General features: G+C 40.5%; 2 protein-coding genes across 4 annotated transcripts; one reads left to right on the top strand and one right to left on the bottom strand.

Moving 5' to 3' along the window:
* Positions 1–17: 17 nt before the first annotated feature.
* sat2b (spermidine/spermine N1-acetyltransferase family member 2b) lies at positions 18–11,111 on the top strand. 3 transcript variants are annotated; one of them, XM_079507236.1, is made up of 7 exons: positions 18–203; positions 306–357; positions 2,073–2,156; positions 3,143–3,244; positions 3,444–3,484; positions 3,773–3,955; positions 10,994–11,111. In XM_079507236.1, the coding sequence occupies exons 1-6, from the start codon at positions 141–143 to the stop codon at positions 3,950–3,952; spliced, it is 522 nt and encodes a 173-aa protein (XP_079363362.1). In that variant the 5' UTR covers positions 18–140; the 3' UTR covers positions 3,953–3,955; positions 10,994–11,111. The 3 variants fall into 3 exon arrangements, with proteins under 3 accessions (XP_079363362.1, XP_079363363.1, XP_079363361.1); XM_079507235.1 differs by lacking the exon at positions 10,994–11,111 and having other exon boundaries at positions 23–203; positions 3,773–4,894; XM_079507237.1 differs by lacking the exons at positions 3,143–3,244; positions 10,994–11,111 and having other exon boundaries at positions 19–203; positions 3,773–4,894.
* LOC306928076 (claudin-15-like) lies at positions 5,631–14,034 on the bottom strand (the record flags this gene model as incomplete). Its single annotated transcript, XM_079507995.1, has 5 exons — positions 13,776–14,034; positions 10,987–11,151; positions 6,097–6,178; positions 5,882–5,992; positions 5,631–5,742 (listed from the first exon to the last, which is right to left on the bottom strand). The coding sequence occupies exons 1-5, from the start codon at positions 13,990–13,992 to the stop codon at positions 5,631–5,633; spliced, it is 687 nt and encodes a 228-aa protein (XP_079364121.1). The 5' UTR covers positions 13,993–14,034.
* Between the last annotated feature and the right edge of the window lie 9,044 nt (positions 14,035–23,078).

The raw sequence follows: 23,078 nt of genomic DNA, 5'->3' as shown, positions 1-23,078 counted from the left end.
GAAGTTAAGGTAAGAGCTGTGGGTAGTTGCGTTCATATATATATATCTATGGTTGCGTTCGCGTATCTAGAATCTAGATTGTAAACTGCGCGTGCAACGACTTGCAATATTGTGGGAATATATATATATTTGTAGACAATATGAATTTCAGAGTACGTGCTGCAACAAAAGATGACTGCAAGCATATAGAAAGGATGATAATGGTAAGGCCAGCTTACCTAAACCATACTGGATAGTCTACACAGCATGTTCACTTGTTTCGTTCCACTTTTAAAATGTATTCATGAATAATGTCTTAATTGCAGGAGTTGGCTGTTTATGAGAAAATGCCCGAACAAGTGAAGATATCGTATAAAGGTAATCTTGTCTTTTGCGACCATGAACGGGACGCCACAGAGACAGATCCTGCGCTTTATAGACTAAAAGAAGAGACTCATGTGATTGTTGAAGCGTGACTGAAGTGAAGTCCTTGCGGTGGTCTAATGAATGATTTGCTAGGTTTCAAGACTTCACGTGTTGGTCGCTTGACGATAATTAAACACCGAGTCAACCAATCAACAATACAAATCAATCTAAATCAATATTCCAAATAGCCTATGGTGAAATCTGTGCATTGATATAACGTTGATACATTGCATAATTTATATTGGGGATGGGGGAGCATGGTTCATGTCATGGGTAGATCTTGTAATGTCGAGAGATAGCCTAATACAAGGTACTTACCCTGATGCCTCAAATGTTAGAGAGGCACACGGGGTGCTTGTGCAATGTATCAGGCCATAGTTTTCGATACAGAAGTGTTTTAATCCCGTCTGTGGCCGATTCTGTCGGACGTTCCCAATGGCCATTTGGTGAAAGCCAAACGAGGGGGGGAATGGCGTTCGGCTACAAACGGGATTTAACACTAATTTGTTGAGAACTACGGACTAATAGATTGCACAAGCACCCCGCGGGCGTCTCAAACATTTGGGGCATGAAGGTAAACACCTTATATTTTGCATTTATACATGTTCGGAGGCTGCTCTAGGGGGGCAGCTGGTGCCGTTCTCCCCCAGGGAATTGAACACTAGACTCGTAGATTGTCAAAATTGATAAAATACCGGTACATCTACGAGATTCTAAATCAAGCCATAACGTGGAGTTTCAATAGACATGATTTCTTATTAGCCCGTTAGCAACTTCAGTAAGCTTCAATAAAATAGGCCTATAAGTCATTCAGTAGTAGTATTTGCTTTGTTTGCTGTAGGCTATGTTACCTTGTCACTAATTTACAAGGTCATCTGCTCAATTAGATCTTTTTTAGATAACTTGTTTTGAAAACTTTGGCCTAAGGGTGGCACTAGAGGAAAAGCCATGTTTCATTGCAATTATCTGCCCATAGACTTAATATATTGCGAATTTGCGTGTGCAGTTGTGAATTGGAAATTGTGGCTTAATGGTGGCACTAGTAGACATATCCTTTTGGTGTCACCAAAATCAGTAAGGTTCATGAAGGTGAACCTTCATGAACAATAATAGTCCTTGATGTAGTCCAGGAAGTAAGTGAGTCCAGTGTCCATGACATCAGAGCTCACTGCTAAAATATCTAAAACCACATATTACACACATAAAGACCCCCAGGAAAGTGTTCTAAATCTTCTAAACGTCATTAACATATATTTTTTTTGCAAAAAGGGTGAAGTTTCCCTTTAAGGATCTTCTCTGGTACCTTGCATTATTGTAGCTGCTTGAGGTGGTACAGGCATTGCGTCACTTTCTTTGCCACATCCTCCGGGTGCATTCTCCAAGACAGGTTTTTGTACTGTTTAACACTGGTTCCCCGAATCCCTGTTGATGAGGGGTGTGTAAGACGGTAGACCTCTGCTTACAGAAGTCCATGATCATCTCGTCTTTCTGATGTTTGGAAAGAGGCAGTTGTCCTGGCACCACTGCAATAGGCCTGCCACCTCATCCACAAATTTATCCTTGGTTAAATAGACCCTAAGATGAGTTATTGACTGTGTGTCCTAAGTTCTGTGAGAGTTTTTAAAGAGGAAACTAATTCATGTGATTGTCTTTTTGCTATGCCTTAGAATTGGAGCGTGATGGGTTTGGGCCAAATCCCTTCTTTGAATGCCTTGTCGCTGAAGTAACTGAGGACCTCAAGTCCAAAGAAGGTAAAATGTGATTCTGGAATCTGGAACAAATGTTTTCAAGTCTACCCCTTTTTATCAGTACATGGAGATGTTTGGAAGATTCAGTGGGACAGATCTTTTAGTTTAGGGATGAGGAAGTGGCAGCTGGCAGGCCACATCTTGCCCTCATACAAACTCTTTCCGTGCTGCGCATGCGCACAACATATATTGCGTTCTGTGCCCAGCCCCCTGCACTCGAAACACCATAGAAACACGAGGCGCTTGCAGAATCCTAACCGTGGGGCACCGAAGATTTTTCATCGATGTCCAAATATCGCCTAATTGACAATCCACGCGCGGATGGAGAAAAGATTCAGAGAAATACGGTGATAAAGATAGTGGTTATAACAGGAGTGAATGGAGGGGACATTTTTGGATCGCCCACCATTGCGAAATTAAATTGTCTCCTACGGAAACAACAGGGCCTACGGTTAGTAATAATCGAGGGTCGTCTGTACTAAAAAAAAAGCACAAAAAGTTGTGAAAGTCGTCAAGGGCACAGATTGACACTTTAAAATAAGTTGTGAAAGGCGTCATGGGCACGGAAAGAGTAGAGTAAACCCCCATATTAGTCTGTCAAATATGTTGTTTGACTCTCTCACCAACCACAAATTTGCCTTAAAGGGGAAAACCACCCATTTTCAACATTTTACTATGTCATTAATATACCTTAGAGCTGTTGTGTGGAAATAATAAAAAAGTCCCCCTATTCTGAGTTTCCTAGAACTGTAATTATGAAAAAAATCATTAACATGGTGAAACACATCTTGATGATGTCATCAAGATGTGTTTCACCATGTTAATGATTTTTTTCAGACCTCTAGTTCTAGGAAACACAGAATGGGGGGACTTTTTTATTATTTCCACACAACAGCTCTAAGGTATATTAATGACAATAAAATGTTGAAAATGAGTGGAATGCCCCTTTAATCCCTGCTGACACTTGATTGTTTCTTTATGACATATAGGATACACAATCGTCGGGTATGCCCTTTACTTTTACACTTACAGTACATGGAAGGGACCGTCAGTGTACATGGAAGACCTCTATGTGATGCCTGATTTCCGAGGTAAAACTTTATTTTAGCAGTATTTCCCCTCATCATAGTTTTGTGGTTGACAGTCTACTTCACATTCTAAAGTTGAAAAGAATATGTTGACTCTAGATGACATGTTTCCCCCTGTTGTAAATAACATGTCGACTATTATAAGTCATTTCAACTTCATGTTTATGTTTTCTTTTTCTTTTTAACATGTTTTCTGTAACAGGTAATGGCATTGGCAAGGGTTTAATGAGCAAAGTAGCACAGGTGAGTCACAAGCTCTTGTTAATGCTTTTCATTGGCTAAATAATTATACAACCCACTGACAGACCTAACCACTTTAACTTAATTATTATTTTAAATAGCAACCTCACAATGCGTTGCATCATGACACACTGTGTATGTATATAATCCATAGATTTCCCCCCTACTTTTGCACTGTATGACAAAGTAGATAATTAATTTACAAAAAACACAAGTTGAAATATGGAGATGCAAGTCTTCTGCCTGACAGCAATGTTAATGTATATATTATGTATAATTTTCTTTACTTAGGTGGGTAAAGAGAAACGGTGTGTGAGGCTACAGTTATCAGTCTTAGATTGGAACACTCCATCTTTAGACTTCTATGTTGCAAAGGGAGCTCAAGACCTGACTGCCAGTGAAGGTTGGCACTACCTTCGTTTTGACGGAGATGCTCTGGACAGATTAGCAAACGAAGCTCCAAAAGATTAGAAGGTTTACTGCTTTTATCTTACATGTCCAATCTACCATAAGCCCTTTGTCAATGCATTGCATTTGTCACTTTTGCGAAAAAGTATAAATTAGGCTTAATCAACCATTTAATTGGTGCCAGACCCAAGCTCTTGTGGTCTGTCTATGTTGAATGAACAGCTTACTAATTAGTTATCCTGATTTGTAACTCATTCAAGGAAGGGATTTTTCTAATTGCATTCAAACAATTGGAGTAAACAAAGGGCCTGTGCATAATGTAATAGTCTATTTATTACATGATGCACAGATTCTTTCATTCCTTCAGTGTTTGAAGTCACTTATTTGTCATTTAAGGTCCTTGCAGACTGTTTTTATTTAATTTCATTTAATTTCATTTTTTTTGCAACCACTGTAAGGACAAATCTATTAACATCTGTGACACTGGTTACCTTGATGGTATTGACAGTCAAAGTTTACATCTAGCAGTTACAATGTGAAGTAATGCTCATACTCTAGTCTGTACAGTGAGTGATAGTAAGATTTTTGCTGATGACTAGCACACATTAACTTATGTAACTCTGTACATTACATGCTGATGACTAGCAAACATTAATTCGTGTAACTCTGTGATTGGTTTGAAAATAGACAGGCAGTCAGGCACCAAAATCAAAGTGACAAATATTTTATTTAAATACATGCAACACAGGTGAGATAATAACATATGTTTTCAAACAGTCATTGTAATAAATATAAATAAATGGATTTCCAAGTTAATGATTAATTTTTATGTTGTAAGAATTTTCAATAGATCCTTGACAAAAGTAGCTGAAATGCAAGATTTAAAAAGCAGTGTTTTCTTTCAACATAAACATTTGTTGTATGTTGTCACTGTTATAATTTCATTTTACACCATTGATTAAAGTGTTCAAATTGTTTCTTGAATATTTTGTTGATTAATCAATAATGTGCTGTATACACTGAATTGTAGTCATTAAAAAAAGTTTCAAAACAAGCGATTCAAAATATTAAAAATATAGTATAAAATGCATGAAAATACAAAAGAATACATATGACCTATGCCTATCTGAAATGCATGTTGCCTTCAACCCTTCGACAGTATTATGGATAATCGTATTTTGTTTCTTATAGCATAATATAATTATTACGAGAAATACATTTTCAGAAATCCACCAGATACGGTGCAGACGAATCCAGGGGAATATAACTATTTTTTTCCTTTTTCTTTTTTAATCATCAATTATCAAATTCATGTGTAGAACATTGCTCTCTTATTTAGAAAGGTACATCAGTATTTGCAGTTTTACAGTTGCAGTTGCAGCTCGCCTCAAACACAGTCACAGCCGGCAGAATTGCTTTGCCTGGTATTCCTAAACGTAACCGAAGTAAATTATGCTTAAATGCTTAATCGTAACCTTAACCTCAGTAAAATCATGGTTCCAAAACCTAACCATATTCCTAAACTTAACCTCAGTAAAACTATGACTAACCCTAAACTTATTTCTAACATTATTCTCGGTAAAACAAAAAGAACCACCCCACCGAGCGGTCAGCGTGAGGTTGGTGGGAAAAAAAACGAGGGAAAGTGTGGTTGAAGGTGAGCATTCCGGATACCCTTAGACATAATAATTTCTTCCATAGTGGCTGGGTACATAGACTACAGGCTGAGTTGTTGTTCCTCTTAGACATAGGCATTTCTTCCATAGTGGCTGGGTACAGAGAATACAGACTGAGACTGAGTTGGCACAGCAGAGTGCACAATTCCTCTTGTTGGTGGTTGGTAAGGATACGGTCTAAAGCAGAGCATTTGTACCATTCAGAGGCGGGGAGGGGGGGGGGGGGGGGGGGGGTAGAAGAAGTACAACAGTTAATAAATAGATTATTAAAAAAAAGAACATATAAGAACATAAACGGAGTAGAATAGATACTCACATTTTCTCAGTAGATGTGCCCAGTTTACAACCACACATCAGACATGAACCGCCACAAAGTGCAAGCGTAGCTGAAGCCCAGCCTATATACAGGGCCTCGCCAATCTCATACCTACAATATGATTGAAAGAATATGCAATCAACATACTGCACATACTATGAAAATGTATAAATTAATCACTTAAAGAAAAGCTGGTTCAGTTTGACTTGACTTACTTTGTCCCTGGATAGAATTCATCAAAGAACTGCTGTGTTATGTTGGCTGCATACCAAGACACAGCAATCATTGTGCATAGTCCTGCAGCATAAAGCAAACAAATGAATAATACTAGTCCATACCTATTTGGGGATCAATACCCATTTGGCGATATGACGATATTCATTTTTTCTTTCTTTTGCTGAATGCAGTGTGCATTGTGAGTACATTTAGGTGAATAGCGTCCGGGCTCTGTCCTTTTATCATCTTTCCTCTGTCAGTAAAACCTACTTGAGTAAGTTAATAGATACATTAACCTACTTACACATTTCGGCACCAATTCCATCCTCAAATTTTGACAATGGAATGTCTGCCACTTGGTCAGAATTTGGTCAGAATTTTATTGAAAGGATAGCCCCTTGAGATGTGGCATCTCATTTTAGAGGGGGTCCCGTACACAGGTAAAAAACATTACATACAGTACAGTGCAGTTACACAAATAGACAGTGCACAATAGACAATAGACATGTACAGATACAGTTAGCTTGCTCATCCTCCCTCACCCACTCCCCCATCCCCCCAACTTTTTCTGGTCAAGCATATTGAGGGTACAGTACAGTGACTTGAAACAGGGGTCAGAAGTAAACAGTAGTACGGGCAGTGTTAGTAGCATGAACAGGTTGTTTTGAGGTGTGAATACAGGGAAGTCCTGAAGCAGCCAGGGGAGGTCACAGATCTTATGGAAAGAGGAAGATTGTTCCAGTCAAATGGAGCTTTGTAATGGAATGACCTACGTCCGGATTCAGAGAATATTCTTCTGGGAATAGCAAAATATACTTACAGTATATATAACGGGTGTCCCATGTGGCACTCCCGTTATGCTAAGCTAATCACATCTGCTTTTTTGTTAATATTACTTATTCTAAATACTTATTTCTTTTCTTTTTTTTTAAGATATTTTTTTTGCGGCTTACGCCTTTTATTGGTTTTTGAAGGGACAGACAGTAGGCTGACAGGAAACGGGAGAGAGATGGGGGAAGACATGCAGTAAAGGCCGTGTCGGGCTCGGGAGTCGAACCCGCGGCACACTGCGACTGGATTACCAGTCGGGTGCCCAGACGGTTACGCCACCGCCTGGGCCTAAATACTTATTTCAAAGCACTTGCCTTTACATAGATTTAAGCAATATTGCTCATTGCTGCAACGCACAACCCTTGAGTGTAATATTGCGATTGTTACCCTAAAAAAAAGTTCATTATAACTAAGATATTCGCTAAAACATCATACTTTTTTAATGACCGATGTAGCCGCTAGACTAAAAAAAATCCAAGAAAATCGATAACATAGCAACCCAGTCAGCACAGCTGATTTTTATGTTTTGATTAGTTGTTCCATTATGCTTGTCTAAGCACAACTAGATGCGGCTACTTCAACCAATCAGATTGCTTCCTTGAAATTACCTGTTGTATAATCAACCATTCACATCAGCAGGTGCAACTGCTCCTTTCATCAGGAGCAATTAGGGGTTTAGGGTCTTGCTCAAGGACACTTCAACACTAAGGCCCTCATTTATCAACCGTGCGTACGCCAAAATATGGGTGTACGCCGAAATTACCGCAATTTTCGGCATTTACCATTTGCGCCAACGTTTGATTTTGAACTTGAGCCAAGACAAAAACCACGTCTGGTCGGGAGCTGTCGTACGCTTTGTCCTCACCTGTTTTTCTGTCGTAGAACAGCGGAGCAGCATTGTTTGACCAGCTGAGAGGCTGTCACAGGCATCTAAACATATGTATTCACTCCTAAAATGTTTATATAAAACTGTATAGGTATATATGGGCTAAATACATATAAGATGTGTCTTTGTGTCATATGAAATTAGGAGATTTCCAACTTTACAAGTAATTAAAATCGCGCAATTAAAAACAATGTTGCAAGTTAGATGCTTAAGCCATTTAAACAGTGTTTTGCATGAGCGCATACATGCGAGGATTTGGGCTGTCTGTGCTGAAATATTTCCATGACGGGACGTTGGAGAGTACTATAGGCTAGTGCAGTGCTGCAGCTGCGGAGAGTCCCAACGTGGGTAGCCTACTGTAGCCTATAATCTACAGCAGGCCGATGTCTTTCTGGAGTTACGGTATGTGCAATCTCCTCCTCGTTTAATAAACCCGACGCGTCGCTCGAATGCCAAATGTGTCGTGCCAGCGCAAGTGGGAACGCATCGGAGATAGTATAGGCTAACCCAGCCTGCAGCCCACCACCACCACCACCACTGTCCAGTGCATGCCACATGAGGCTACGGTTTTGGCTTCAATATTCATATAATTGATTTGACAGTTGACAGTCCAACCACTGCAGCGACTGCGAGGCAATTTAAATCGTCGAACGTGCTGGTCAGTTGATCACGGTGTCACGGACGGACCACAGTGATAGAGAGAGACAGACAGGACAGGAGGAGCACCTATGCAAAACAGCAGCGTGTGTGTGCCTATTTGTTATTTAATTCATGGTTCACAGGTTCAGGTTTTCGTTCACTAATATTTCTTGTTGTATATTAAATTAAAAATACTTTAATAATTGAATATACAACTAACAACAAACAGTGACAGTTGCTTGCAAATTGCGATATGTGCGTGCATGCGTGCGGGGGGGGTGAGGCGGACAGGGGGAAGCGAAGCGAGAGGAGAAACAGACAGGGTAGGCTACAGCTTTATTTAATTCATGCAGGTTTATTTATTTAAGATACAACAAGTTGCGTGTGCGTGCGTGCGTCTGTGTGTGTGTGTGTGTGTGTGTGTGTGTGTGTGTGTGTGTGTGTGTGTGTGTGTGTGTGTGTGTGTGTTTGTGTGTATGAGAGGGGGCAGAAAGGCAACTTATGCAAGCGAGGGGAACTTTATTTTTCCTGTAACCATGGTTTCCAGGTCGTATTGCAGTTGTTCATGTCGCAAAAACGAGGGCGAGGCTTGATTTCATAGGGCGTGCCAGATAGATTTCAGCCGTCACATTTATTAACGTCGGAACGAAATTAAGGAAGAAACAGCTGTCTGCGATCACTTTGTAAATGCCGACCCGACGTGGGTGTACTACGAATCCTACACTCGAATTTGGGGCAGATTTTACACTCGATTGATAAATGAGGGCCTAAGGCCCTCATTTATCAACCGTGCGTACGCCAAAATATGGGCGTACGCCGAAATTACCGCAATTTTCGGCATTTATGATTTGCGCCAACGTTTGATTTTGAACTTGAGCCAAGACAAGAACCACGTCTGGTCGGGAGCTGTCGTACGCTTTGTCCTCACCTGTTTTTCTGTCGTAGAACAGCGGAGCAGCATTGTTTGACCAGCTAAGAGGCTGTCACAGGCATCTAAACATATGTAGGCTGTTTATATAAAACTGTATAGGTATGGGCTAAATGTAAAAAATAAAAATAAAAAAGTAAAAGAATACATCCACGATGTGTCTTTGTGTCATATGAAATTAGTAGGAGATTTCCAACTTTACAAGCAAGCAATTAAAATCGCGCAATTAAAAACAATATTGCAAGGTATGCTAAGCCATTTAAACAGTGTTTTGCATGAGCTCATACATGCGAGGATTTGGGCTGAAATATTTGTGCTGAAATATTTCCATGACGGGACGTTGGAGAGTACTATAGTGCAGTGGTGCAGCTGCGGAGAGTCCCAGCGTGGGTAGCCTACTGTTACTGTAGCCTAATCTACAGCAGGCCGATGTCTTTCTGGAGTTTGGTATGTGCAATCTCCTCCTCGTTTAATAAACCCGACGCGTCGCTCGAATGCCAAATGTACCGTGCCAGCGCAAGTGGGAACCGCATCGGAGATAGGTAGACTACCCAGCCAGCCCACCACCACCACCAGTTCCAGCCACATGAGGCTATACGGTTTTGGCTGCACATTCATATATTGACAGTTGACAGCCCCCCCACTGCAGCGACTAGCGACTGCGAGGCAATCTAAAGACTCTCGAACGTGCGGTGCATGGTCAGTTGGTCACGGTGTCACGGACGGACCACAGTGATAGAGAGACAGACAGACAGGACAGGAGGAGCACCTATGCAAAACAGCAGCGTGTGTGTGCCTATTTGTTATTTAATTCATGGTTCACAGGTTCAGGTTTTCGTTCACTAATATATCTTGTTGTATATTAAATTAAAAAGACTTTAATAATTTAATATACAACTAACAACACACAGTGACAGTTGCTTGCAAATTGCTATATGTGCGTGCGTGCGTGCGTGCGGGGGGGTGAAGCGGGCAGCAAGGGAAGCGAAGCGAGAGGAGAAACAGACAGGGTAGTCCTACAGCTTTATTTAATTCATGCAGGTTTATTTATTTAAGATACAACAAGTTGCGTGTGCGTGCGTGCGTCTGTGTGTGTGTGTGTGTGTGTGTATGGGAGGGGGCAGCAGAAACTTTTTTTCCCCTGTAACCATGGTTTCCAGGTCGTATTGCAGTTGTTCATGTCGCAAAACCGAGGGCGCGGCTAGATTTTATAGGGCGTGCCAGATTGATTTCAGCCGTCACATTTATCACTGCTAGGACTGAAATTAGGAAGGAACAGCTGTCTGCGATCACTTTGTAAATGCCGACCCGACGTGGGTGTACTACGAATCCTACACTCGAATTTGGGGCAGAATTTCCACTCGATTGATAAATGAGGGCCTAACTCTGGGGGAGCCCTGGATCGAACTGGGAACCTACTGTTCCCATCCGGCTGCTCTACCCCTGAGCCACTGGCCACTGCTGCCCATATATTATGTAAGGATCTACACGTGTGACTCAATGACGTGCTGTTTATCCCATTCATTCCAAGTTTCCATTGTAGTTTAAATTAATTCCTGTCTGAGGATTACATGGTCACTTTATTATCTAATATTATGCATTTACCTTGTAGGACGAAGAAAACTCCTCCAATTCCAGCCACCCTCCGCTTCATGATGTAGTTCTCCCCTCCTATCTTGGAACACTGCATTCCTATGAGAGTAGCTGCAATGCCAAACGTTCCAAACACAATCGATGCAATCATCAGTGCACGGGAAGCCTGTATATACCCTGGGAGCAGGAAACATGAATGAATACAATTAAAACAATGTATAAACAATGATATAGATCAAATTTATGGAATAGTTGTTTTATATCTAGAATATCTCTTAGAATGTGCAACATGAGGAAAAGGCCAGCAAGCTCCAGTATAACAAACAATATTGTAATGGATCCATACTGTAATGGATCCATGGATCCATATCTGATCAGATTCTCATACCTTTTTTCAAGTTTTTTGTGTTATAGTTTGTAGATGTTGGAAATGGCTGTGACCTATATGGGGATCGAGTTCATCATGATCCTAGGAATCCAGGGAGACATTTTGATTGTATGACCAATGGTTCAAGGCCAAAACAAAGTGGACTGGAGTGGCCAATTTGTAAAAATTGTCTTTCTTACAGTGCTCCCAGACAATAGCGGAAAGAAGCTGCAAGATGCCGCCTAGAGCAGGCGTCTCTTCCGGGTTTTAAACAGCTGGTGGATGGAAATTATGCTCGTGTGTGGCTGCAACTTGACCAAGTTGCAGCTGCGCGCGAGTGTCATTTCCACCCACCAGGCATCTTGCTGTCTAGGTGCACTGTTAGCCTACTGTCTGCCTGCATGACAAGTTTGATACTGATTCGTCCAGCGGGTTGCTAAAAACGAACTCACTCACTCACACATGGGTGTGTTAGTCTGTATCCAGAGCCGTGGGTCCTGCTGTGTACAGTATGTCAATGTGCATGCACATTGCCACACCTCTAACCCACCCATTGTTCATTTGATTAACTGCTGCCGTGTTGCTTCACAGTGCACTATAATATAAGTCTCATGCAATCTGCCATTTTTGACCTAGTTTTTAACCTGAACAAACAACTAAATCAGCTTAGGGTTTACTCTCCCTTCTACTATATTGTAGGCCTACTCATTAGGATTTACAATATAAAACAGTATAAATATAGGCTAAACATCCTTCTACCCATGTGGGTGTTTATATTCTAAACTACAGATCCAGTCAATGTGAAGGCCATCATGATCAAAATAGTGCTTTTTATGTTTCGTTTGAGCACTTAAAAATGTACACCTAAAGCAGGTTTGGTTTAAACCAGAAGTGGACAACTATTTTTAAACATATTTAGCCTACAGTACCTATGTGTACCCCTGTAAAAGGAGAAGCATTTATTTTGAAAGTGACCAAAGAGAGCATGCCTCTAACCCTCCCAAAAGAGTTAATGTTATCCTTGCTTGCATTTCCTAGTATCAACCGCAAGCTGTGAAACAGCTGTGAAACACCTGTGAAACAGTTGAATTCTGTCCTGCAGCTCCTGCAACGGTTACGTGAAATTGGCAAACATTATTAATAGTATTAATAACTAACGTATTACTAATGGGAGCTGTTGTGCCATATATAGCCCTCTGTCAATACATGTGGGCAAATAAGGCCCAAATAAGAGCACATCATTTGATCATCATTTAAAGCTAATCTACACAGTCACACAGCCGCATTGCATGGCGGAAATAACACATTTTCAACTGAAATGCACTTCATTGCACATCCGCAACACTGTGTCTCTTGACAAAAAAGAAAAGATTTGTTGACTTTTGTCGATCTGCTAAACTCGTTTCTGAACATTAACTCTATATATAGCCTGGTTCACATTATTGTTTTAGGAAAATCAGCAGCACTTCAGCTACATTGACTTGACAGCCATATACCCATATTCAGCTCTGTCAGGTTTATCTCTCCCAGCGAAATCATTCAGAAATCCCAATGCGACATTTTCTGTTACAGGCTACAAGTTACTGCATGAATGATCATGTCAAACTGGTTTTCAGTTGTAAATCAATTAATTTCTCTGATTGACACTTATAAATTAGGCTTAATTCTTCTACTGCACCACTTGGGCATTAGCCAATCCAATTACGGTCATTTATTTTTTGTGACCAGTGCACCCTCACCTCAATATATGGTAGACCAAACCAGATGCCAATTAGGCTCCTGTACAACGAGTTTAAGGCGTCAATAACAAAATAAACAATACAATCTTGTTTTTACATGCAAATCTCTTCAAAGTGTTTTATAGTTTTATGATGTGTAGATTTAGAATTTAGGTGAGGTGGTATGCTTATCTTATCTAAGAGTATTTTATAATACCCATCTTCATATCTTGTATTGCCCAAATTCACTTGAGATAGATTATAGGACAGTAGAAAGCTGATAGGGCGGTTTACAGGTAAGCTAAGGTGATGTTCATTGGCAACCACTGAGAGAGACAGGACACTTAAGGATAGCGCTTTTCATAGCGGAATTTGATTAGTTGAACTAAAGCATCAAATATGAGCTATACTGTACGTTTAACACAACAAAACAATGACAATCTGTATACTCTGTAAACATTTATTCTTGACAAATGGCATACAGCGAAGTTTTGATAAAGCTGTTGCAGTAACTTAAAGAAAGCTGACTACACACCAAGGTGTTTGGTCATTTCATCTAGTACATTTGCTAGAACCGTAAGAGTAATGGAAAAGGTTATCTCTTGGTGCACAAAGTCCTTAGTGAGTAGCTGAGTGACTAGATTGGACTTAAACCTCATCATTAGCCAAGTTATAAAAATAAAAATAAACAGTTATTCCTGTTGTAAGCCACATACCATTAAGGGCAAGCAAAGATGGAAAGTCACGGCAATTGCTAACCCCAGTGGAGTCAGTTGCGCAGGACTTCCATAGGTTTTCATAGATGGTTGAGGTGGTGATAACGTTCCCATCCACTGAGGATTCTTTCCAATTTTGATGTGGAAGGGCGACACCAACCATCACCCAGCCCAGAAACCCCAGGAATAGAGCAAAACCTTCCACTATCGCATTCATTATATCCTTGTTTGTTGCTTTTTTTATCCAGTGAGAGAAACAACCTAATGCAAGCACATTGATAAGCGTTGCCTCCAAGCGCTCTTTGTCTACAAATGAGGGGATTTGTGTTGGTTGCGCGGTCTCAGGACCAATTCTCGGCAATCCATCTCACAAACCATACTGTTGATGACACAGGAACTTGTGAAATCAATGACTAATTGTGAATGGGCCACTTGTCATTTTCCTTTTATTCTCCTATCTATTGAAACTGAAAAGTGTTTATCTAAGGGACAACAGAAAGGAGGTCCAATGTTCAAACCTGACAACTACGTCTATACACACTGGTTATTTGTTACCTTGTGATGTTTACTGAACACTGCATCAATAAAATCAAAGCAATTGAAGTAAGTCACGTTCTGACTCTCCTTTAACAAGGCTCTTTAGGCTGATGTCTGTATTTTCACCACTGAATGTATAGCATACATTACACACCATGGGCGGTCTTGCTTGTTATGTACTGGGTAATGGGTATACATAAAAGATTTATCTTCATTAGTCTATAAAGGTATGATATTGAGTTTGACTTACAGTATATCTTACTCAACATTACCTTCTCTTCCAAGCAAAGCCCATCTCCCAAAACCAATTATTTAATCCAAAATGGCATTCAACATATGGAATGAATTTCCTTACTGGCCATATATGTAGCGTGTCTTGAGTGTACAGGGTTTGATGAGGTCAGATCAACATATAGAATGTCAGAACAGGTCAGCTCCATATATGGAGATCTAAGGGTGGCAGCGGGGGCATGTCTTGAGTGTACAGGGTTTGATGAGGGCCCAGGTAGGGCTGGGCCTTAATGTTCGGACCCGTTGAGAACTCTAGTTTTTGCCGGCTGCCGGGTGCGGCTGCACTAATAACTTTGGGGCAGGCCCGTCTAGAGTTGAAATGGACAGGTACCAGTCAAAACGGAGACATCGAAGAGGAAGGATTGGATGGGGAAGGTTCACCTTTGGAATGTCAGAACAGGTCAGCTCCATATATGGAGATCTAAGGGTTTGAGGTTTGAGGTCAGATGTAGAGTTGCTGGCCAATATTGATGAGATCAGGGATCTCCATATATGGGCTTAATATTGATGACATTACCACGTGATGTCACAAGGCATGACCTGCCTGGGGTGACCAACTGACTGACGGGAAATGCACGATTTCATAGTAAATGTGACCAGCGGTCGCAATAACTACAGTATATTTCTATAAAAGTGTATAAATAGATGTAACTACTGATAGAAATATCCTGTATGAGTTATCTCTCCTGATATTTTGCAGGAGGCCAAACATGCAACATCCAACAACTGAGGCACAAATGGTCTCGTGAGTCAAGTGACTATAACCGTCAAACAGATTTTTGATCCTCCATCTACAGAGTTAGTGTCGAAGTGTCCTAATTGCTCCCGATGAGCAGGTTGGTGCCTTGCACGGTTTACTCTGTCATCGGTGTATGAATGTGTGTGTGTGTGTGTGTGTGTGTGTGTGTGTGTGTGTGTGTGTGTGTGTGTGTGTGTGTGTGTGTGTGTGTGTGTGTGTGTGTGTGTGTGTGTGTGTGTGTGTGTGTGTGTGTGTGTGTGTGTGTGTGTGTGTGTGTGTGGGTGGGTGTGTGTGTGTGTGGGTGAATGGGTGAATGTAATGCACAGTCTATGTAAAGTGCCTTGCACCATTTATCATATACCATTTGCCTTAAAAAATGTATGGGCTGAGACTATTTCTCACAACAAACACCATATACATATATCATGAACGCAGCATCCAATCATACCCAAATTGGACATTGCACATGTTGAATAGAGCATATAAAGCACACCTCCAAAACCAATTCAATTCTGCACATAGGGGGGATGCCATAGCCCCCCCCCCCCCCAGATGCCCAGACCTGGCGTTGATGCACTTCTCTAGATTACTAAAGAGCTGGAGAGACGAGGAGACCACTGTTGCTGGTCAAACACTTCAGTCTATAGCAATGTTTGCTGTCGGGATATGGAGCTATTTAACACTTATTTTAACAAAGAAACGTAGGGGGGAAGAAAAAAATCACTAACATCATCTTTAAATAGCCAAACGGTTATGACAAAGGAAGTATGTTTTAGAAAGGGCTCTTATCTGATGTCACAGTTAGGTGTAGATAATTATTTCTACAATGAAAGAGATGATCATAAAGGAGTTTGTCATATTAGGACATATATTAGATTAGATATGACCGTATCAGATGAGAGTGACTTCTATAAAACATACCAGCACAATATGGCTGCACAATGATTCAAAAGTAATACAAAATTATGATTCTACCTTTCACAATTCTATACTGTCCTTAAACTTAAAATTAATCAGCTGTTGCATCTTGCCCTCATCTTCTGAACATTACATCTGGATTCATAACCAGAACACTGTACAACACATCTCCCCATCCAGCAGGCTTATGGACGGACAATAAAATCACAGAGACAATTTACATACTGTTCTATTTGACCAGAGACATTACACCAAGAACCACAGTTCTGATTATAAAATCACATTCTTTCCAATTAAAATCATTATCAATACTCATTATTAATACTGATAGCAATATTCATTTAAATCAGGATTATCATTTCAGTCATAATCATGCAGCCCTATACCAGTGTATATATGTTACTTACCTGGGAGTGCAAAAAGTGATGGAAAATCACGACAATTATAGATCCCTGTTGAGTCATCAGCACAAGACATCCAGAGATTTTCATAGATTGTTGAGGTTGTAATCACACTGCCCTCCGTCGTGGATTCTTTCCAATACTGATCTTGTAATGATATACTAACCATTATCCAGCCTGCAAAACCTAGGAAAAGTGCTACAACCTCAATGATCCCATTCATCTCAAATGGAATATTCTATTAATTATTAGCAAACTAAATAGTTATTGCCTCTGCGAGGAGATGTATGCTCGGCTTCTGTATCAGACATACATTTTATGAGTGTGAGAAGTGACTCGCCGATTTTTTTTCTCATGCACTCAACCGGGACTAATTGAAACATTGAATTTGTAGGCCGCAGCTTCATTATAAGTCTGCTATTCCCGCCCAAAAGTGGTGACCTTGCATGCACCAGAGCGGCATGCACCAGCAAGCTACTGTGGCATTGTACAGTATAGTATGTAAGTACATACATACGTATATAATGCACTGTTTCTACTGTTGAATGGCATCGCATCACATTGTACTAGATAACAAGTAGTATCTTATCAGGTACATAAAGCTTTAAATATGTCCTCGGAGGTTCAGATTTTAAACCAAAAAGTCAAAAATGTATGTTCAGTGATTATATATTGTTATGTGCCCCCTGTAGCTTTGTAAAGTTAATTACACAATTTCTTCACGGAAATAAAGGAAATGAGACTGCTAAATAAGTAGTAATACAGTAGTGTAGTGATGTTCTAATCACCTTGTCTGGAGACAGACCCTTATGGTGATGTAGGTCTACTCTAGTGTGTGTGTGTGTGTGTGTGTGTGTGTGTGTGTGTGTGTGTGTGTGTGTGTGTGTGTGTGTGTGTGTGTGTGTGTGTGTGTGTGTGTGTGTGTGTGTGTGTGTGTGTGTGTGTGTGTGTGTGTGTGTGTGTGTGTGTGTGTGTGTGTGTGTGTGTTTGTGTTTCACGTGCATGTGTCTTGCTCTTTTTAAAGTTCACATTCTTGCATGTATCTGCAGGTGTAGAATTGGTAGCATATGGTTTTAGGAGGTCATTTTAAGGTCTGTTAGTAAATACTGAGCATTGGGCAAAGCAAAAGCTTGAAGATAGAAAGTGTCTATATTAGTAGTGGTTACACATTAACAAGTTGAAGTGAAACAAAGGATGCTTTCTTTTGCTCTGTTTAAGCACATTCACCATTTGTGGGTATGGATTTAACAATGATGACTGTTCTTTGTGAAACCTTTTGTTGAAAACGTAAACTCTGTTTAAATTATTTTCAGAGTTGATGAATATGATTCCTTTATTGAAGTCACGTGATTTTTTTTTACAATATACTTACAACTCAGCATGTTACAGATAGTATTTGATCAAACGTGAATTCAGTATAGACAGCCGGTAAGAACGGTTCAAAGTTCTATCATGTACTTAAAGTATAAGACAAACATTCAGCTCTAACCCATAATCTTTTGTCGGTTAATATTTTATTTGCCTGGCCTTCTCACAGTCAATCAATATGTCTATTGTCGTTGTCCGCATTGACCTCGCTACTTAAAGGTAAAGTCAACCCCAAACTGAGGCAAGGTGTTTGATTTTACAGTTCAGCATGTATACCTCTATATTAATTAATAAAGTTGACTTCTGACAGTAGCTCCGACATTAAATCACTGCACCTACTTTGAATTCAGACCTTTTTACATATCTATGGATAATTACATCATTTTAACCACAGAAAATAACCATTTAAAACATAATGAGGATCCACACTTTTTGAAAACTAAAAAATATATAAATCATTTTTTAAATAGCCATCCTGTGTGGCACATTGAGATTGTAGATCTGCTCTTTTCGAATGTATTTATTTGCTAATAATGACATTCCCAAAATAAGGACACTATGGTTAAATGGTTTAACAGTATTTCACAGTTGTCTTAATTTACAATTTACATCCTTCCCAGTGTAATGTCCTCAGCTATGGATATGGATGATATGCTCATGCTGCCTATCCCCTCCACTGTACCAATTGCAAATCCCCTCCCTGTGTAATTGCTAGATTTGATTGAAACTTAATGAGAATGCATCTCTTTACAGAGAAAAGTGTACTTTCTTTGTGTCACTCTTTGGTTGGTGTATGTTCTTTGTCTCTTTCATGATCGTCAGTTGGCCAGCTCAACATTGTGAGGCCACGTCATCTCTGTTCCTACGTCAAAGAGGCCGGCTTCTGAAGGTGGTCTGTATAGGGGGCAGGTGGTACATACTGTACTGTATGTTCGGCAGTCTGCTCTGATTTGCCACACTTGCATGCTGCGCTGTCTGCCAAGTCTCATTTCTTCATAGATGATTTGATGTGGCCGACCCCAGTACGTAGGCGGTTGTGCAGGGTCCATTGATATAGGTCTTCACCTTTTTTTTTTTTTAAAGATGATTTATTTTGGCTTTTATTGATAGTTATTAGTGAAGACAGACAGGAAAGTGAGAGGGAGAGAAGGGGAGAGACATGCACCAAAGGTCGTCATGAACAGGACTCGAACACGCAACACACTGTCAGGCCAGAGCCTGTATGTGGCATGCGCCTGGACCACTAGGCCAGCGGGTGCCCCGATAGGGCTTCACCTTTGATGCCATCTCCCGGTGGATTTGTGAGGGCCCAGCTGTCCCCCACTCCTGCTTCCAAGATGCCATGCGTTAATATGTCCTCAGGGATAGACCATAACCATCTGCTGTGCCACCTTATTATAGGGATGGCGGGTCTTGACTCTTGAGTCATATTTCTGAGCTTTCTTTGCCAGGGAGAGGGTAGCAGCCTCCCGTCAGAGGCCGGTTGGAGTGATTACCAATTGGACTGGCAGCCATCTATGATCCGGAAGGCACAGTTCATGGAGACATCAACCTTTTTCATGTGTGGGCTTCTACTCCAGACAGGGGCGCAGTATTTGGCTGCAGAGAGAAAGAAGACCAGGGCTTGCATTGATATATTGACAGGGCCCCTGCCCCCTGCCCAGGCTCCATATATGGAGCTGGCCTGTTTTGAGATTACAACACTCCATATTTGGGCATGCCTGACACAGAACTCCATATATAGGAATAAAGGGACACAGAGAGATAGATACAGAAATCTCATAAAAGGGACACAGACAGATGGGTGGAACGGGTACTCTGACACGGGTATAGCCGGGTGGGGCATGGATCTCCAACTTCCATCGTTACCGAATCGGTGCTCTACAGTCGGGCACCGGTCTAGTTTCACTAAAATCATTAATTTGATAGGCTAATAAAATATTTTTCTTCAAACAATGATACTTTAAGGGGCACTAGCCCCTTCTATAAACAGCTTTTGTCCCCGCACGTCTCAAGATTTTCCATTGACCACAGTAAGAGAATTCCGGTCAAATGTCCGCTAAATTTTGTCCGCTAAAGTTTTGCCCTTGACAATGAACGGAGAAATTACGTCAGAATTCCGTTTTATGATGTCAATTAAACGCCATTGACATTGAAGGGAAAATGTATGTAAACGAGCAAATCAGCTAACCAATCACAGGCAACAGGCAGTATGAGATGACGCATGATGATGTACGATGATTTGTTTTTGATGGGCCCTAATAGTTAAAATTAAAATATATGATATAAATCATATAAATACCTGCCAACCCCATCCAATAATCTATTAATGTTTAGTCCTAAAATAACAGATGATCTATAGATAATCCTGCAGTCAAGGTATCTCCAAGAGAAATTGCTGATTTGCCATCTAGAGTTCATATAGCCCAATCTTTGTCCAGAATGAGGGACAGTTGACATTGTGTTGTAAGGTTAGATTTCTTTTTTTTATCATTACAAGGCCTACTGGGGGAAACTCCCCCCGTCAGGTGATAAGAAGCGGCCTGCTCACTCCTCATGCATTGAACGAAACATGAGCTCAGTTCGGGGGTCTCCCCAGATTGGCAGGAGGGAGAGTAGAGTCCAGGATTACAGTTTAGGCAATTGGCACCAGGTTACAAAAATTGTGAGGAAAATACTTTCTTAACAAAAATTGCTATTTAAAAAAAAAAAAGAACTCTCAAAACATGTATTTCTTTCTAATCAGATCTTTGGGTATTTGATTACGTACCTGCACCAACCCAGACACAAAGCTTTTCTCTGTCAAATCTCAAGTCTCGCTCCCCCTTTGCTTAATTAGGGACAAATAGGATCTATCTATCTATTTGTCTTTCCATCCTACTGTATCTAACTATATCTATCTGGGTAGAATGGGTAGAATATACTTTCCGTAAAAGCCATTAATGTATGAATGCTAAAGTTTGCTTAGCCTTCAACAGTCAGGTTGTGTATACATGCAGTATAATGTAGTTTCAGTGGAGTCACTGCCTCAATACTTATCTCATCAATCAACATAACTGATTGGGCTAAGTCAAGTTTATTTAATGTCCATTATCACACTTTCAATACACTTTACAGAAATAATCGATATAATAAAGTAAAATAATAAAAGGTCACTTAATGTATGATTGATTGATGTTTTTATTGGCAAAAATACATATACATGAACATAATGTACTTATAAAGATGCTGTCTGTATTGTCTATTAAATTGGACATAAAGTGGATATGGTATTTGCCTTTGTCACACTGTCAGTATACAACAATAAAAACATCATTACATAAAATACAGTACACAAATGCGTTAAAATAATATATAAAATTCCCATAACGCAGCAACAGTGATCATGGGCTGATAGGGATTAGGTGGTAGAGCTACTTAAACATTTTCTTATTTAATATGTCCACTGGCACTATAACTTCTTTTTTTGTTAAGCCTCCTGCCTTATGGTAAGAGATAAAATTCAGGGCGAAGAGGGTGGGTAGATCCATTGTAAATCTGAATATGTCCTGAAGTTGCAATTGTTTGTCTCCAATGATCTTACGAGCCTAGTTGACTATACCTTGGTGACCCTGCCTTACCTTTTTATAAATGTTATCTGCATTGTTCTGAAAGGTGAGTTTATTGTCTATAGTTGTTCCCATATATTTAAAGACACTGACCTGCTTCACTTCCTCCCCACTCATAATAACAGGCCTAAAGATGGACCCTGAGCCCTCTGCTTCCGTCCCCCCCTCCCAAACACAGCTCCTTGGTCTTAGTGACATTAAGGTCAAGGAAGCTGCCCTCAAACCAGGTGGCAATATGGTCGATGTGCTGGGAGTAGGAGGGGGAAACACCCTGCAGGCGGGCAACCATGGCCATGTCATCATCAGCATACTTTATGAGAGAGAACTCTCACACCCCTGTAGAACGCCAGTATTCAAGACAAGGCAGACAGAAAGTGTGTTAATAAAGACGTGTTGAGGTCTCTCTCTCAGAAACTCCCTGATCCACAAAATTAAGTTACTAGTAGGCCTACTTTTGTTCAGGTCAGAAGAGGCTTGTTTCCACACACATAAATACAGACAGACAGATATTTACATTTCATAGCACAATTCTGGAGATATAAGGCAGCCACTGGTAATGAACTGATAATTGATCAGTTCTTGTTTATATTAGTCCTTCAGATTTTATCCAAATATCAATCCTGGTGGATAAAAATGCGGCCAGGGGGGCGGGCCGTTTCCGGCGAGCCGCCCCGCGTCCGAAACGGTCGACACACATACGGTCGACACACACACAACGGGACACACATAGCTGTGTAATGGAGTGGTTGCACCACTCAAAAACCTGAAAGACATTGATCAGATTGTTACAACTTGAACTTACTTGACAGAAAAGTAATTAGAATTACCAAGGCCTTTGATATTTGACTAGAAGGAAAGGTTTAAAATAGTTGCTCTGGGTAAGTGTCAGCTAAATGCCTAAATTGCCTATTTTCTTTTGTGGCACTATGGGCAGAAGTGAAAGCCGTTTTGGAGGTACACTCTCAACATGCAATTTAGGTGTGATTGTTGGATGTTGCGTTCATGATATAGCCTATGGTGGTTTTATTGTAAGAAATAGGCCCCAGCCACACATTTCTGAAGGCAATTAGCAATTACAAGCAATGTTACAGTATGCAGTATTGAAAACAGAGTGCCAGCTGAACATCCAGGTTCCAGAATAGCACGCATCCTGAAGTTCTCCGCCTTCACTCTCCAAACGCAGCACTGCACTGACTGCAGGCAACTCAGGTTAAATCATTGTGCAATAGGGCAGATGTTTTTAAGCTTCTGAAGCACTTTATCTATAGTGGGTAGATTGATGTTGCTGCTACTCTCCTTTCTGAAATGTTTACTCCAAAGATGGCCTCCAGTATGCTTTGTACTGTACAGTAAGGATTGCTGTTAAAATAATTAATTCTGTAGGTCAACTTCTCCTTTATCAGTGTTGCACATTGTAATGTTTTTGATAATGAATTGATAT

This window comes from Electrona antarctica (genome assembly GCF_951216825.1).
Source record: "Electrona antarctica genome assembly, chromosome: 8".
Classification (NCBI taxonomy): Eukaryota; Metazoa; Chordata; class Actinopteri; order Myctophiformes; family Myctophidae; genus Electrona; species Electrona antarctica.
Note: the sequence above shows the minus strand (reverse complement) of the source record. Positions and strands in the feature narration are given on the sequence as shown.